The 17,443-nt window shown below is 41.5% G+C and overlaps 1 protein-coding gene across 1 annotated transcript in view; it reads right to left on the minus strand.

Annotated features, from left to right (window-relative positions):
- sema3aa (sema domain, immunoglobulin domain (Ig), short basic domain, secreted, (semaphorin) 3Aa) overlaps nucleotides 1–13,746 on the minus strand; it is a 31,589-nt gene extending 17,843 nt beyond the window's left edge. Inside the window, exons 1-2 of the mRNA XM_031313517.2 lie at nucleotides 13,641–13,746; nucleotides 694–854 (exon numbers count right to left, since the gene is read on the minus strand). Coding sequence (XP_031169377.1) covers nucleotides 694–854; nucleotides 13,641–13,746 — 267 coding nt within the window. The remainder of the gene's footprint in view (nucleotides 1–693; nucleotides 855–13,640) is intronic.
- Nucleotides 13,747–17,443: the final 3,697 nt, after the last annotated feature.

The raw sequence follows: 17,443 nt of genomic DNA on the forward strand, positions 1-17,443 counted from the left end.
AAGACAAAGGAAATGTATGCACATGCATTATTATGTAAATGCACTACACACACATTCCTTATTCTGTTCCTAGACTTTATCTCCTCTCTAGATCAGCTGAGTGTCCCTCTCTTGGGAATCTGCACTGCACATTTCAGGGTAATTACATTACATTTGCTTAATCACTGCTTTTTGGCCTTTATCTGATAATGATGCAAAGATCAGAACAAAAGAGCGAAAAAGAAGAAAAAATACACATCCGAGCCAAGGGCAAAAAGTATTCGGAGACACACTCTCCCTCTCTGCATTGACTATGTATTTTTCAGCACTTTCATTCCCCTGCTCAGCTCTATGCGGCCTGCAGGCAAGTCTGTGTCAGTCTTGTGTGTCAGTGATAGCAGCCCGAATCTGATAAAAAGACTGTTAACCTAGTCCAGGTGGAGTAATGGAATTATGGACAGCCATGTCTGGACCAAGACAGACAGTGGGAGGGATGAAGGGAAAGGAAGAAAGAGGTGGTATAATGGACTCCAGAGGGAGCAGTAGGGAGAGAAGAGAAGAGAAGAGAAGAGAAGAGAAGAGAAGAGAAGAGAAGAGCTCAAATAACACGTGCAACCTGGACAAAAAGTACACAACTGCATTCAACTCTCACACAAACCTATAAAATATACCCAAACTGTAACCAAAATAAAGACGAGTACATATGAATTTGACCTGTTTGTGGTCTCTGTTAATGTTGACGAGGTCGAATGAGAAGATGTGGTCCTCGGCTCCGACCAGTAGTCTCCCTCGCTCCTCATCCAATAGGAAAGCATCGTAGCTCGAGCTGTTGGCCAAGCCATTAAAGGTGACGAGGTTACTGGTCTCTAACATCTCTGGAAGAGAAAGAGGAGAAGGAGTTGGTGTTGATCATGTATTGGGAATGACAAACAAAAGACTAAAATATTGATTAACGAACAGCTTGAAATTTAGGAAACATACCCCACATTTACTCAGTCATAAAAAGGGAAGTTAGTAAACTAAAAGTGTGGACTACATGGTGTAAAAAAAATACATTTGCAGCAAACACTTTTAGATTAAATATTGTATGAAAGCACAACTATTCATACTAAATATATGAGTCACACTCAAACACTAAACTGTTTCTCTCTCTATGATGATAGGCATGTGTCAAAGCTTTAACGTATCTGCATTGAAAAATAGTCAATACTGGATGAAGTGTATAAAACCTGGGTTATTTGAAAATATTAGTGCGTCCTCCATCAAAATGCGCTGTTGTATGAAATCAGTAAATTTTGTTCATGTTTCCTTAACTGCTTTTCCACACACACACACACACACACACACACACACACACACACACTTTTGCACACTCTTACATACAGACACACGTCAGTCAGGTATAGCGTGAGACATTTGAAGAGAACACAGCATGCCCCAATCAGAGACACAGTTCAGACTGTTCAGCCATGTGATTGGTTAAATAATTCATATGGAGTCAGAACCATGGGGAGATACTGTGCGTAAGTATGTGTGGTTGTGTGTGTGGCATGTAGCTGTAAATGGGTTATTATGTAAATCAACATTGAAGAGTGTGTGACTACACATGGATTTCTGCACAGTGTTTATGTCTTTAAGTATATACCAACAAGCTAAAGGGAAACCAGCACAAGATTTTACGTATGGGCCGAGGTCCAGCCAGACCTCTGACAGTCAGTTAACTTTTAACCACCAAACATGAGTTCCATCAACTCTGATATTTCATTAACAAATATCCACCCTCCCTTCCTGAGACCAAGTTAACCCCCTAACATTCTTTAGTTCCAGCTTCTTAAATGTGAGAATTTGCTGTGTGTCTTTGTTTAATAGCACTGAAAATATGTATTGAATATATTTATCAATTTTAAATAATATATTTATTTGGAAACCTTAAGGTTTAGGAAATTGTAACAGGCCTTTTCCACTATTCCAAACATTTTGTAGACTAAGCGAATAATCAAGTAATTGTAAAAATAAGATATGGATTAAGCAATATTAATGTAGGCTATTACAATTTAAACTATTCATACTGCTGTATATAAAGACATTTTATTCGTTCATTTTCTTTCCCTTCACATCATGTAATTACTACATATGTCTACTGTGGAGAGCCCAAGTTGACCAAATGTCTATAAAAACATCTGTCTTTAATTATAATTAAGAGCAAAACAATGGAATATCTTTAGCTAATTGAAAAGCAGCTTGCACAATTGCAGTTTGACAATCAAGAGTAGGCCATAGGTTTCTCTGATTTATTATTATAATAACAGTAACATTTGGTTTACAATGAAATGAACAGAAATTGAATTAACCCCTTAACCATCTGCCTCTGGTTGGACCAATGGATACATAACATGTGTTTTATATTTTCACCACAGGTACATTCTTCTAATACATAAGTCTCACTATCATACTACATCATCCATCATCATCAGTGTCACCATGTAACATAGACATAGACACACGCGGACACACAATATAGAAACCAGCACACATATACACACAAACACGTACTGTGTATATATATATATATATATATATATATATATATATATATATATATATATATATATATATATATATATATACTGTACATACATACATATATAAACACGCATGCACACACGCATGCATGCACGCACGCACACACACACACACACACACACACACACACACACACACACACACACACACAGAGTCCGGTGGATTGTGATCTCCCTGCTCTCACCACAAAGCTCTGATTGACAGGCTGCTATAGGAGCCATCTGCGCCTACTCACAGTGTGTACGATCTTGGACATCTGTGTCTACATAAAAGAAGGGATTGATGGAAAGGGAGATGGAGGAAGTGGAGTGTCAACCATGTATGTGTGTCGAGTACCAGTGGGGTGGATGAGGACTGTGAGAGGGAGCGGTCGTCACCTAATAAAGATGGTTGCAGCTCATCTGCGTCAGTTGGATTTCGGTTTGGGGCTGAGGAAATGGAGTGGGTGGGTGTGGGCATGAATGGAGGTCTGTGGATGTGTGGTTGTGTGGGAATTTGTAGTGTACCACAGATGGGTTGAGCGTATGTGTGTGGGTTTCAATGTGTGTGTGTGTGTGTGTGTGTGTGTAGGTATCTTTTTTTCTACACTGGCCCTTCCATGCACACCAACATCCTGGCATTCACATTTATACACACTCGTAAGTCTGCTACCACAGGAAGGCACCGCTACAAGACCCAAATTACGATGACAAGACATTAAATATTGAAGATGAGATTTTTCGTCAGACTCAGAGCCATTTCGTTATCATGTAGTAGCCAATCAGAGAGCCCCTTTTTCTCAGTTTACCAATCGGACATGACATCGCAGGGTCAGGAAATGACTTAGAGGAGGGTAGTAAGGAAATGTGATTTCCAGTCGAAAGAACGCCAGGGGAGGTCCTCTTATGTTTTAACTATGAAGTAACGGAAAAAAAAAATGGATGTGGCAGAAAGCCAAGGTAGGCATAAAAATGGGAATGAAATGGAAAAACAAATAGTTTTAGGCTAATAAAAGATTAGAAAAAAATTAAAAGGGAGAAAATAATGACAATAGCCTTAGGAGAGACTTTTCTTAACTCCACTTCACTGCCATCTTGGCTCGATATGTAACAACCTGTGAGAGGCTGGAGCTGAACCCAGGAGCCAGGAATGTGGTGCAAAATGGTCTGTCACGAAAGGTTTCCCCCAGATGGACTAAAGAAGAAAAAACACACTTGCGTATTTCAACACGTGGTGATCTCTGACAAAGACATGGTGGCCTGCGCACACAAATATACACATAGAGGCTTTATCTGAGCTGGGATCTGCTGTGGTTTGGAGAATCGGAGGAACTGGGCGTAAGCAACTAAGGACCTCTAACCTAAACACAGACACGCTCGTTTGGAAATGGGAGCATGGGCAGATACAGAGCGCACAGCACGGCTCATACAAAATACAGTAACCAAGCAAAAGACAAGCATAGAATAACACACACACACACACACACACACACACACACACACACACACACACACACACACACACACACACAGGCAAAGCAGGTTCAACATGAATTCACTGCACTCTGCTTTTAAAATGCAAGTACTAAACGCTTTAACTGACATGCATATATTAATATTGACCTAAATGTTTACACCGCATCAATTATCCCTGAACAAACACATGCACACATACTTCACAGACTAAGTTGTAATCCAATCAGTATTTCTGCTTATGCAGCATGAACTAGTCCAACAGTGAGCGCACTCAGCAGCTTCCACCTCGAACACACTCCCTGGCCCCGCACCCCCCAACACACACACACACACACACACACACACACACACACACACACACACACACACACACACACACACACACACACACACATTAAATTAAAAGACACCTATTCTCATGTATGTGCGCACACACATGTCACACGCCCTCCTCACCACAACCAGTCTGCTTACACTGGCCATAAGATACACAGAGACATTTAAACACAAGTACTCGTGCGTACACATGCATTACACTCACTTCAAACACGCATACACATAGCTACACACTCTCTGTTCAGTTCACTTCCATCACACTTTCTCTTGTTACACACAATACTCTGTCTGCTCTTTTTCACTCGCACATTCTGTCTTTTACACATTAAAGTACACACATCCAGGTACAGAGGCCTATACAAAAAAAAAAGCCACAGACATACATGCAGCAACACATGCAAGCACACACAGATGCAAACATGTGGACACATGCATTGCAGATATGGTGAAATCGTTGCCTTGGCTCAATTTGTAGTTTAGTGTTAACATCTGGTTGAAAGATGGAAGTTCTATCATATGTTATATATGCTAATCATATATATATATATATATATATATATATATATATATATATATATATATAAAGTGATGTGTGTGTGTATATATATATATATGTGTGTGTGTACTAAACTGAGGTTACATGTCTTAATTTTCATATTCACTCCATGCATAAAAACACACGCTATATATTCAAGGACACCCCTAAAAACTAGCAAATTCATTCAGATAAATTATCATTTGTCCCTCTGTCATACTCCATTATGGAAAATAACCTGGCTCTTGTCTTAAAAAGCCCCGGAGGAAAAAAAGAGAGCTACATTCAAAATTCAAGTGCAATTGTCTGTGGAGTACTCTTCACTCCCCCATTCTCCAAACAGGCAGGAGCTTTAGACGCCTACATGCCACGCAATAGTGGAATAATGAAATTGCATGAAAGAAAGGCGACAGGGCATTAAATTATGTTTATCTGAATGTGTGTACGCGCCACTGCTGTGAGTGTGTGTTTGAGTGACATTAAAAATAAAAGCCTGACGGAGAAAAACACTTGACTGAGATTCAACAGATGAGTAATATTCCATTAAACTAATGCAACACTGTTAAGTGTATCTCTTGTACATATATACAGTGAAGGCTCAACAAGAGGAGAGTTTTTTTTTTTTGAAAAGTAAAAAAGTGATGTCAATGCGAATGCCACATTTTACTTGTTCATTTCCTCTTAGTTGACACAGCTTTCTTATTCTTCTGCTGTTGGCAAAAGGTTCGCGACTTAGACCCAAAAGGCGTGTTTCTATGGTTTCTGAGAGTGTGTAAGTCTGTGTCTGTGTATTACTAAAGATTTACTCAATTGACAGACGGGAAAAAAAAAGAAAATTGCAGCTCAAAAGGAACTGGCGCAGAGAATTACACATTTATTTTTTAAATACAAGGCTAGCTTTAGAAAAGCAAATACACACAGTACTGTAATATCTCCAGTGGTTTGGTTTGGCATTTCAATCTCTTTCTTTCCCAACCCTGCCTCTGAATTCTTCCTTTTTTCTCTGTGTGTGGTGCGGTGTACGTTTTTCCTGCATTCATGATGGCCTCGGCCACAAAACACAGGTGTCAGAAAAAAAGACGAGACAGCCGCCCCATGGAAATTTGCTGAGAGCTTTGCTTAACAAAGTGTTCAAATATTATCCTAAGCTCAAGGATATCCACACAAGCATCAAAAGTTCACCTCCCCGCTCTTACTCGCTCGCTCCCTCCCTTTCTCTCTCTTTCTAAGCACAGAAGCAGGTGTGGGTTGGTTTCCATGGTGACCCGTCTGTTTAACACAACCTGGGCCGTTGAATTTCTCATTCAGGTGCAGCTGAGTGACAGCTCTGACAGGGAATGTGCTGCCTTACACAGTGCCGTGAACTTTACGATTAAGAGCTTGCGTGTGTGTTTTAATCCAAAGGAACAGAGAATGTGCGCATGAACAAAGTGTGTTGATTGATTATTCATTACAGCCGCACTAAATGTGTGAGAAGTTTGCTGTTGAAGCCATAGTGATATTACGTTTCAGAAAGAATGAGTGTGTTTTCTTTTATTCCAGTTTTGCAAAACATGGTTTCAGTTGAAATAGAAAGTTAATTTTCTATTTTTCAACCAAAATGACTCTCAGCCATAATTCATTGTCAAGTACTGTGTCTTCTGGGACATTTTAATACCATATTCTGTCCCGTGAATGTGACTCAGAGTATGTTAAACCATAGGATATGTATCAGAGGGACTAACAAGGAAAACGTGACCACATCCCAAACCACAAGAATCTATATGAGTAGTCTAAGTATGTGTTGAATTTCACCATACAGCACTATTCATCTCTCTTAACCCAAATGCTAGACTTCCACGTCACCGCACGACATCGAGGTAGAAAGACAAGCAAGTGAGGGGGGATACTAATCATAAGACCACAGTATACAGGAGAAGAAAAGCAGAGAAAGCATGTGAATAATGAATGATAAGTAGAGACAACAAAATAGAGGATAATGAGGCAGAATCATAAGCGCAGAATAAATAAAAAAAACACACATAACAAAAGCAGTTGATTATGGAACCATTTCATTAGTGTGTGTCTCCTCCTGTTGTTGGAGGGCTGGACCACAGAGAGTGGTTTTCCACCAGTGCTGTGACCACAGACGGCTTGAGGCCTGGCAATGCCTACCGCAGAAATCCCACTCACACACCACTAAATGCTCACTGTATTACCAGGCTGCTCAGCCTCTCTGGTTCGTAATACTTTTAAGGAAAAACACACATACACACTTACAAATATACACATTTGCTTCTGTATGTAAATAGGGTTATCGACACAAACTAGTTTGAATATAAACAAACGTGCAAAACTGTGGATACACACACACACACACACACACACACACACACATACACACAATATCACTCCTCTGCAAAGCTGTGCAGAGAGAGGGAGATAGTGTTATTGTGAGGCAGTTTGATGGATGGACTTTGAGAGGAACCAGGCTGTGGTTAGCGTGGTCATGTCTGGAGCCACTGCCTGTTAGTGCAGCCTGTCAGCTGTACCGTGTAGCTGAATGTCAGCTCTGCCATTTTATTAGAAATTAATGAGGCAAGGCTACAGATCTGAATGTGTCCCTGGAAAACTGTGACAGCAAACACGTCGATGTGAGAGAGACACTCGAACACAAATCCACAGGCACAGATGCACATTTTAGCTCTGCACACCATTATTTAAGGTGTGACAAAATTAGGTCTTGTGCAATAAATGAAACCAGTGTCTGCAATTTCATCAAATGCATTTGCACTAGAAAATGATAATTGACAGAATCCCAAATTCTTAAATTATATAAAGTCAAGATTAATGTTTTACAAGGTTGGTAATTATGTATCATGATGCTTCTGGTATTTATAACAAATAAATCTGAGGGTGAGAAAGAAAAATATCATTACTCCACATTGAGATTTAAAGGCACTAGTATTTCAAATCGATTTCAAATTTAGATTTTGATGAGGTATTTTGATTGGTAAAGTTAGATTAAAATCTCTAATAGTGGATATAATAGTATAAATCAGGTCACATCCTTAGTAGCATCAATCCTGTACAAAAAGTCATTACACACTCTACTTTCTCTACTTATTTAACATTTCTGTTTCTCTGCCACTCCTGTCTTCATCTTTGTGTCCGTCTGTTGTCTATCAGTCCTTCAGTCTGTCTTTCTGCAGAGATGTCCCCCTCATTTGTAACACGACTCTGTTCAGATTGAATGGTGCACCCTTTCTCCATCTGACTGACGAGACTTAGCAGGTGGCGGGACTCATTCATACCCGTGGTTCAGCAATCTGCACCATGTTGTAACCCAAGCCTACATCCCAAACACAGATGCAAAGGAGGAGGGTATTTTTCCGGCGTGCTTATGTACACACAGACGAAAATGTACACTGAACACACACATTTCCTCATTAATCTCTGAGCAAACACACACTACACTGACAATACATCCTATTGTGGCATATGAGCACACATCCAGTTTGTTTTTGATAATCATTTCGGTTTAAATAAAGGTTTCCTAAGAAAATAGTACTGTAATTATGGAACCTTTTATGAACACTGGGGAAATGCACAGCATTCCAAAACACACCAACTTGGACAGCAAACTACATACACATATGCAAACGAAAGGTCATAAAACTCATTATTATTATTATTATGATTATACTAGCATATATTGCAACATGGGTAATGCACACACTCTAATCGCTCCTTTAGCCTGCCTCTATTAGCTTTAATCACATACAATACCATACGTTAGGTACAGAAAGAAACAACCCATCAACGAACAATATCACACTCTCTCTGTATTAGTATGCAAGTGTAAAACTTCAATGAAAACAAGTGACAGAGTTTTCGGTGACTTGATGAATGGCTTTTTTTGTTTTGCAAGTGCATTGTGTCATTGCACAATTATCTGTCTGGCAACAGTAATACACACTTACATACACTTAATTACACCATCTTTCAACTTGTGGTCAGGTATGTGAATCAGCGTGAGGAAATGTAATATATTCAGATGTAACATAGGGGCATAATTGAAAAGCAAGCTAAGGCAAAATATTTGTTTATACTATTGGAATGTGGCTGTGTGGGAGCAAAGATGAGGGTAGTTCAGTGTGTGTGTGTGTGTGTGTGTGTGTGTGTGTGTGTGTGTGTGTGTGTGAGAGTGTGTCTAAAGAGAGTTGAAAAGAAGGATAGCCAAAAGATATGTATCAACTGGGAAGCAATCAAAGAGACAGGAAAAGGAGACCAGCAACAAAAAAAAAACAACACACACACACACACACACACACACACACACACACACACACACACAGCCTACTTGAAGATTGTACTTAGGGTCTGCGGTGTTGTGGTTCCTTGAGAAGCGACCGAGCCGCAAGAGAGGGAGGAGGGGGTAGGAAGAAAAGAACGATGAGAAAGAGAAAGAGAGAGAGAGAGAGAGAGAGAGAGAGAGAGGCAGACAGGGGCAGACATCTCCAAAGTTGGCGCGTAAGGAGAACACCTTATAATTATCTACATCCGCTCTGTCAGCCCAAACCCGCAGAATGGACAGATACAACAGAGAGAAATGGAGAGCAAGAGAGAGACTCATTCACATATAAAATAATGAAAAGACTAAGATGCACTAATAAACCAACACACATGCAAAAACCCACAAACAGTACATATTTTTATAGGCAGACACGCCCACAAACACACACACACACACACACACACACACACACACACACGGGATGTATTATGGGGCTGAGTCCAGACTGCGTTGAGTGCGGTTCCACACCAAGTGTCTATTTTGAAGGGTTGTAAGCCAATTCCAGATTCCCTGTCTCTTTCTCAGTCTCGCTCTCTCCTTCTCAGTTCCACCCATCCAGCCAGCATGGGGTGGCTGCGATGGCATTAGGAGGTCATACAGAAGGCTCCATAATTACCCATGCCGAGGGTAATTATCAGGTTGTTTGACGTTGCCTTTTAAGTGTTAAAGTGCCGCTGGCTGGCTCCTTTTTAGGGAGCACAATAGGGCCAGGTTTTGCAGTATCATGGATCTTCCCCCATACTGTTTGTATTCACTGTGTTCTGTATGTGCATCGACCGACCTTTAGGGGTCAGTGTTCCTTCTGATGGCTACTTAGAGTATGAGAGGGTGCTATAGATGAATTGTGCTCAGGAATGTGATTGTGTGCAGGTATGCATTGATCCAAGGGAGTATGTCATTGTTTTATCCTTGCAATTCACATGGTTGCTGTATTGTGGAAGTGCAGCAGCAGCACTTAATAATCTTGACTGTGCAACATTAAAGCACTACTATTTTAGATCATGATTGTTGCGCTTTGCTAGGCAATTCTAGGTTATAATGACTCACTTTCAGTAGGAAATCAGGTTGGCATTTGTTTCTGTTAAATATTACAACATTGGTTTCTATCAGTTGTTTGAACAAGTTAGCCTTTGCTGAAGAGATAACAATATGTGTAATATCTTTGCTAAGCAAGATTATTTTAACTTGGACTTGAGTTTACCTTATGTCTACTTCTCCTTACAGTATGTTCCGAAAAGCTAGTCTCAAGGAGAAGAGAAAATCATTAACTCTTGTGATCATAGTTCTGTCCCCATGAAGCCAGATCCTTTTAGCTGGGAGAGATGTCTAACTGACCCCACTGGGAAATCATTTACTCTGCACTTGCTGCGCCAGCCGTCCCACGAGAGGTAATTTTATCTACCTGCCTCCATTTCTCAGACATTCTACTCTCTCAAACTGCTCACTCTGCAGTTGTTCGCCTGTCCTTTCCAGCAGAAGACTATCAGTCGCTGGAGGCGTGTCATCAGCACTCATTTGAGAATGATTTCACGGGACCCTGCTTGCATGCTGAGTGTTTATTTGACTGCCCCAAATCACAGGCCCACCTTGTTCTTGCGACTGTCCTACTCCTGGGCCACAGTCTCTCTTTCACTATCTGCTTGTGTGATCGTCCCACTCAAGGGCCCAGCATACTCTTTTGCTCAGCGTGTATTTGACTGTCCTTCCCAGGAGGATTCCTCCTTGTCGTTTATTTGACTTAATTACTATGCCGCCTTCGTGGAGGGAGATGGGATGAGTGACACTTCACTTAACGACCAGCCTCCCTTCCTTATGCGTCGTCTAGTGTATGTCTGCCAGCTTTTCCTTCGTTAAAAGCAAATCTCCTCCCCTCCACTGTCACCCCCACCATGCCTCCATCCCTCTCTTCCTCTCTCCAACCGCCACAGTGTGGGTGTTAACCGAGAATCGCCCCCCGACAGGCATCAAGAGAGCCATCAAACACCTGTGGGCCCGAGACACAAGCGCAGACACTGTCGAGCAGTGACACACAAAGACATTGGCACACAATACACTCTGATGCCTTTACATCCCATGTTCACTCACACAATGAAATACACACAGCAGCAGAAACCAACAGCAGTTTGCAATCGCACATAACTGCAGAAACACTGATTCAACAGCACAATAAAAGATACCGATTTGTGAGCTTATGCATACGTGCACGGGCACACGCACAAAACCAGGTGTCTAATTATATGGCTGCATGCCAGACCCGACACATTTTTGCCTTGCTAAAACACACACAAACTCGCACACCCGAGACACCACTACACAAACTCGCACACCGAGACACCACTTACAGTCTAAGAGGAGGCAATCACAGGAGAGGGTGTCAAGTCCTCACACCAAGACGTGGCAAGAACATTCACACACACACGCATACACATAAACAACAAGGCTTTGATGTACTTCTAGCAAAAATTATTTTCCATACACTAAAGTACATCCACATCATGACAGGCTACTCTTTCCATGCAGACCTGCTGTATTGGTTGGACGATACACATCCATCACTCGTACAGTCAGTCAATGCAGACTTTGATGCTTGATGACATATCTCTTGTCTAGTATTGTTGTCAGCAACATGTTCACTTGTCAGACTGAACAGTGAAGAGGATCACAAAAGGGGGCAGGAGGGAACTATATTCACATTCTTTAAACAGATGGCTGTGTAAAGAAGGGATGACATTTTCCCATCATGCCTAGAGGCTCTGTTTTGTGTGAACTGACATAATGAAGCCCAGGGGAAAAGATTACTTGTAGCAGGTAAGTTCAACTATGATTCTTTCCAGATTTATTTTGTTCGCATGGTAAATGCATGTCATCACCCTTTAAAATCCTTTATCTTGATATGCCACCAAACCACAGTGCCCTCAGGACACGTTGAAAAAGCTTATTAAATGTTACAAAAGATTTAGAACACAGACATTTGCCATACACACTTAGAAGTTAAAAGGGTGATGAAGGGAAAATATACGTTACCAAAATTACAACTTGCACTCCATCTAAAGAATAAAGCGTGTCACATAGCAGGCCTATAAACATAAGTTATACCAAACGTCTCGGCTAAAGATAGAAAATGAATTAGAGTGACAAACATCACCCTCTTCATAAGTGAAATTTTCCCTCAACGTACATTGAAATTATCTGAGGAACCAAAGCTTTTTTGTGACAGTCAAACACACAACAGGATGATGCTAAACAACGGCAAATTAGCCCGTTCATAAATTTTAAGAGGGCATGTTTTATGAGAGAAACGGGACTAAAATAAAGAATCGAGAGACCACACTCCAAGCCATATACTTTCGGTCATGTTTTAGGACAAAGAACCACAATGGCCTCCCTCACTGACATTAAAAAGCAAAAAAACTTCCCAAAATATGCCAAAAATGTTGCCAGTTATTTCTAGCTGAGATGAAAAGTCTGCTATTACAAAGAGCCTGATTTAGTGTAGGGTGTGAGAGAGGAGACGAGAGAGAGAGAGAGAGAGAGAGAGAGAGAGAGAGAGAGAGAGAGAGAGAGAGAGAGAGAGAGAGAGGGAGGAGGAGAGGAAGAACCGGCGCTCCGCAGTCTCCCCTCAAAATAACACAGAAGGAGAGAGAATAACATGTTTGCTGTATACGTCAAAAACTTACACGTGCACGATATAAAAAGGCACGCGAAACTCCCTCTCATTCCCTCCCAATACAGTCTACTGCACATGGATTATTTAATGCACACATTAAATCAACATGCATGTGTAGTTTTCCATTTAAACAGAACTCTACAACTTTTGGATCCATTTAGGATATAGTAAATGAGAATTTGGGAAACCTGCATGGCCCCTTAAAGAAAGGCTCTGTGTCATGACCGAAGCAGAGTTTTTGGGACAGAAGCCATTAAAACGGAGGCTCCACTGCATGTTCGGGGCACTTAACAGGACTGTACAGTACTAGCAGAAGGGGACAGCACAAGAGGAAAATTGGTACAGGGGCCAATATATACATTTAACTCCAGGCAAGAGCCCTTCCTCAGCATATGGAACCAATCTGACTATTTGTAAGAAGAATAGTGAATTCTAAGAGACAGGCAGAGCGAGTGAAAAGGAAGGAGTGAGTTAATGGGAGAGAGCAATACAGAAGGTTAAGCAGAGAGTTTGATGCTATGAACAGACCAAGAGGGAGAACGTGAATGAGAGGGATACAGAGGCAGAAATAGATTCACAGAAATAGAAGAGAAAAAAGGGATATTCAACATAAGAAAGAATGGATGAAAGGAAAAGCATGAAAGAGCACCCACGGGCAAGAAAAATAAACTAGACAAGCTACGTTAAAAGCACCAGCAACCACCGCGGTCCCATATCCTGGAGTCAGGGGAGAACAGAGAATGGGCTTACCCTTGTATGACAGCTTTAGCCTGGGTACGTTGTGCTTGGGCTCATCACCTCTTCCCGGCTGCACCGCCCCACACAGCAGCACTAAAATCCCAAACAGGTAATCCATGGTGCTGGAGTGCTGCTGGCTGGCCTCCAGACCAGGGGGCACTCACACCCCAACCAGTGCCTAGAGATGAGTGTCTCCCGCTGGGGTACGCCGAGCCTGGACAGTCCCTCCACGCAAGCCCTGAAAGTGGAGGCTCCAGGGAGGGGAACAAAATCCTGGTTGTGTTTCCCCAGCTTTGAGAGCAGACTGTGGGGGCACCTCTGTAGTGTGAAGTGGGTGGAGGGGTGCCACTCACATGGCTCCCTGTGTGGTGGTCCAGGCTATATAGTCCCTTTTCTTATCTGCTCTCCCCCAGGTGAGGCTCAGCAGGGCTTCAGCTTGGCGTGAGATGAGAGGAAGAGCCTGTGTAAAGGTAAATCAGATCACTTATCCACAATAGTAAGGCTATCCTTTTCTGGAGAATCTTTTTTTTTTATCTCTTTCTGTCTTCTGGCTTCTTCTCTTTGAGCAGACACTCACAGCAACCCTCTAATCCTTGTGTGCGGCTCCACCAGACTGCGAGGGAGAGAGAGAAAGAGAGAGAGAGCTACACCATCCACGGGAAGAAGGGAGAGGGGAGGGGAGGGAGAGCAGCTGAGTGAGTGAGAGAGAGAGAGAGAGAGAGAGGAGTGCTGGTGAGAGAGAGAAAGGGGGGCGGGATGACTTGAGAGCAATGATGAAACCAGTATACTGGATAGGAAGTATAGTGGATGGTTAGGTTTTTATAGTGTTGTCTCTTCCGCACTTCCGTTTCTTTTTTTGTTAGTCATCAATTCTCCATTTCCTTTATGCTAATATCTCTTACGCCAAAACTCAAACAAGGCGTTTGCTGGTTTTAAAGCTCCTGCCACTTGATTTGCAGGTCTACTGTATGTCCTGAGGCAAAAGTCAGATACAGGATTGACACACTGAACTGATAGCTCCCAAAAAAATCGAATTTAACAAAGCAACGTTTCAACCTCACAGAGATCTGTACTGATCTTATCGGGATTCCTGCCTTCAGTTTGTATTTTTTGAGTCAGCATCTGTAAAACATTTTGGATGTACGCAAACTACACTCTTGAGGTCCATGTCCTTAACTTAAATCTGTGCGTGATTTGGTTTACACGGATATGTCCATGTCCATAGAGTAGGAGCCATTTTTCTGGTTAACGTTGTTCCACGGTAAAAAAAAATGTGGAAAGTGTTACACAGTCCTCCTCAGTATAGTGTGCCCATTTGTCATGGAACTATATGCTGAACTTTTTTAAACTTGTAATTATTTTTTGAGCACTTTAAGGACCATCCATAAATGTTCAGACTGATTTGTTTGCCAATAGAGGCTAACATTAGATGTAAAAACAGGAGTGTTTTCAGGATTTTGACAGGTAGAGAATTTGGAAGGAATTTATATGTTACGTCTTTTTCATCATCTGCAATCACCTTACAGAAAATATACCATTTTCACATATAGGAGTTCAGTACCGGTGAGAAAGGCCAATAAAGGATCCTCCACATTATCTCTTTCAATTTGCAATGCATTGCGGATGATATTTGAGATTTCTTTCAGGATAGTTAGGTTGAAACATGGGATTGAAGTGAGTTTGGGAGTTTTAAAGAATCAGGCTGGATGACATGGATGAAGAAAAAACAGTCACAGTCCTGGGAAAAGTTGAGCAAAATAAATCAGGGCCAGGCAAGACAGAGCAAGAGGGTCTAATTTCTATAATAGCCATATTATGTACACTCCAAACTCAACAAAGTAGATTAAAAGGAAGATTACTTAAAAAGGCCTGTCTCTCTTCTTTTGAGTTCAGAATTTACATATTTTTCAGAGTTATGAGGAGTATTGTACATAAATTACAAGTCACAATTTTCCCACAGAGAGTATAGCCTTTGAGTGTGTGTGATTTTGACTTATCCAGATGAAAACTGCCGGTTGAGGGGAACACATGCTGGTAGTTAACCTGTGTAGTCTGAGACGGATCCTGTATCTGGTTAAGCCATTCACATCAGCAGAGCAGGTCAACAACACTCCCCCGTGCTCTCAACCCCCGCTAGCCCCTGCAGGTGTGTGTGTGTGTGTGTGTGTGTGTGTGTGTGTGTGTGTGTGTGTGTGTGTGTGTATGTGTGTGTTAGTGGGCACCTCCTGCTTCCTCTCAGAGGGTGAAATAGCAGTGGTGAGGTGATAAAAGCTTTGACAAACAGGAGTGCTGATGTGCCAACTCACACACCTCAAGACATTAAAAGAAAACAACCTGAGAATTGGGCTGGTATAGTCAGTGTGTACTTGTGATATAAGGGTACCCTCATATTCCAGCACTCCCACCGGTGCTTTGTGTTTTGAAACTATTGTTGCTGCATTGTAAAGCATATTTGAACTGGGATTGTGTGTGTGTGTGTGTGTGTGTGTGTGTGTGTGTGTTCTATAAAATACTTTTCTTTTAGACGGAACTGTTGGTGTCCTAAATCATTCCTGGAAAAGTTAAAAGAAAAGTTGCATGTGGGACATCTGTATCCTTAAAGGAACACCATCCTTAAAGGCTACTTCCAGTTCATTGGAACTTGGATATTATTTTAACAGTTTTAACTATCCGGTCTTATTGGTAATAAAAATAACATTGTGCCCTCCGAGATAACTGCTGAGATCTGGAAACACAGCATCTTTGCTAAAAAAAAAAAGTCTTAGCCAAAGTTATCTAAAAGAGAAAATGAAGGCAAACGGTAAGATGATCATACTTTACTACTAATAATAATAACTACTGTACTTAACATAGTTGTGAGCACCCAGTTTCCTGTGTGATGAAGGATTATACAGAATTTCCAGTGCATTTTATTTCAGGTGTACCTCCAAATGAAGTGTTTTAGATAATCTGGTTAAACAGTGGACTTGTTTAAAATCTATTTGATTGTCCAACTTCTGTTTTTCTTAACAAATCAGACTTTTTTGCAATGTCCCCATGTTCCCAGATCTCAGCAACTGACTTAGTGAGTGCATTGTAATTAATAAAAACTATGGCTAAATCTATGAAAATAAGTAATATATGTAATATGAAGGGTTTGTCTTAAAGTCATGTTGACCCTTTATCTGTTTTAAGTTGTTCTGAATGAATCTTGATGTGTGCCTACATGCATCCATGTCTTCCATTGTGCATTTACTTCCACAACAATGGCGCCCACGTCCTTGTCTCTCATCACCCCTTTAGTCTAAACAGCCTTTTTAGCCGTTTACCCAAAACAAAAAGATGTGTCGACAGACACATGAATTTACTCTCTTCTCGCACTCAGCCTTTGTCAATCGACCTCTGCCTCGCTCCTCTGCTCTGGTCAGCCACCTTTCTCCCATTTATCTGCATTAGCCAAACTAATGGCAGCCTGGCTACCTGCATCGATCTTCACCTGCTGAGTGAGATGTGCTGGAACATGCCTTTATGGCTTGCCCTTTAGGGAGTGCAGCAACAGTCAGACCTATCCTTGCCGATCTATTTGTAACAACTCCCCAGTACCCCAGCACCCGCAGTGGCCCTGAGTAATGACGACTTAATAAATGGTGACACGCCGCTGGCAGTGGAATGAGAAGCCCATTGAGAAGGAGCTTCCAGAGGCTTTCAGCGCCTGCCGGTAAAAATAGAAGAGGACATGAGACACCCTGCTTATGAGGACACAGCGGATAGGTGTCAAACAGGTCTGTGTGTGTGGCTAGTGTCAATGTGCTGTTACTGATATGATGCTGTATCTT

Source organism: Sander lucioperca, chromosome 20 (genome assembly GCF_008315115.2).
Source record: "Sander lucioperca isolate FBNREF2018 chromosome 20, SLUC_FBN_1.2, whole genome shotgun sequence".
NCBI classification, from domain to species: Eukaryota; Metazoa; Chordata; class Actinopteri; order Perciformes; family Percidae; genus Sander; species Sander lucioperca.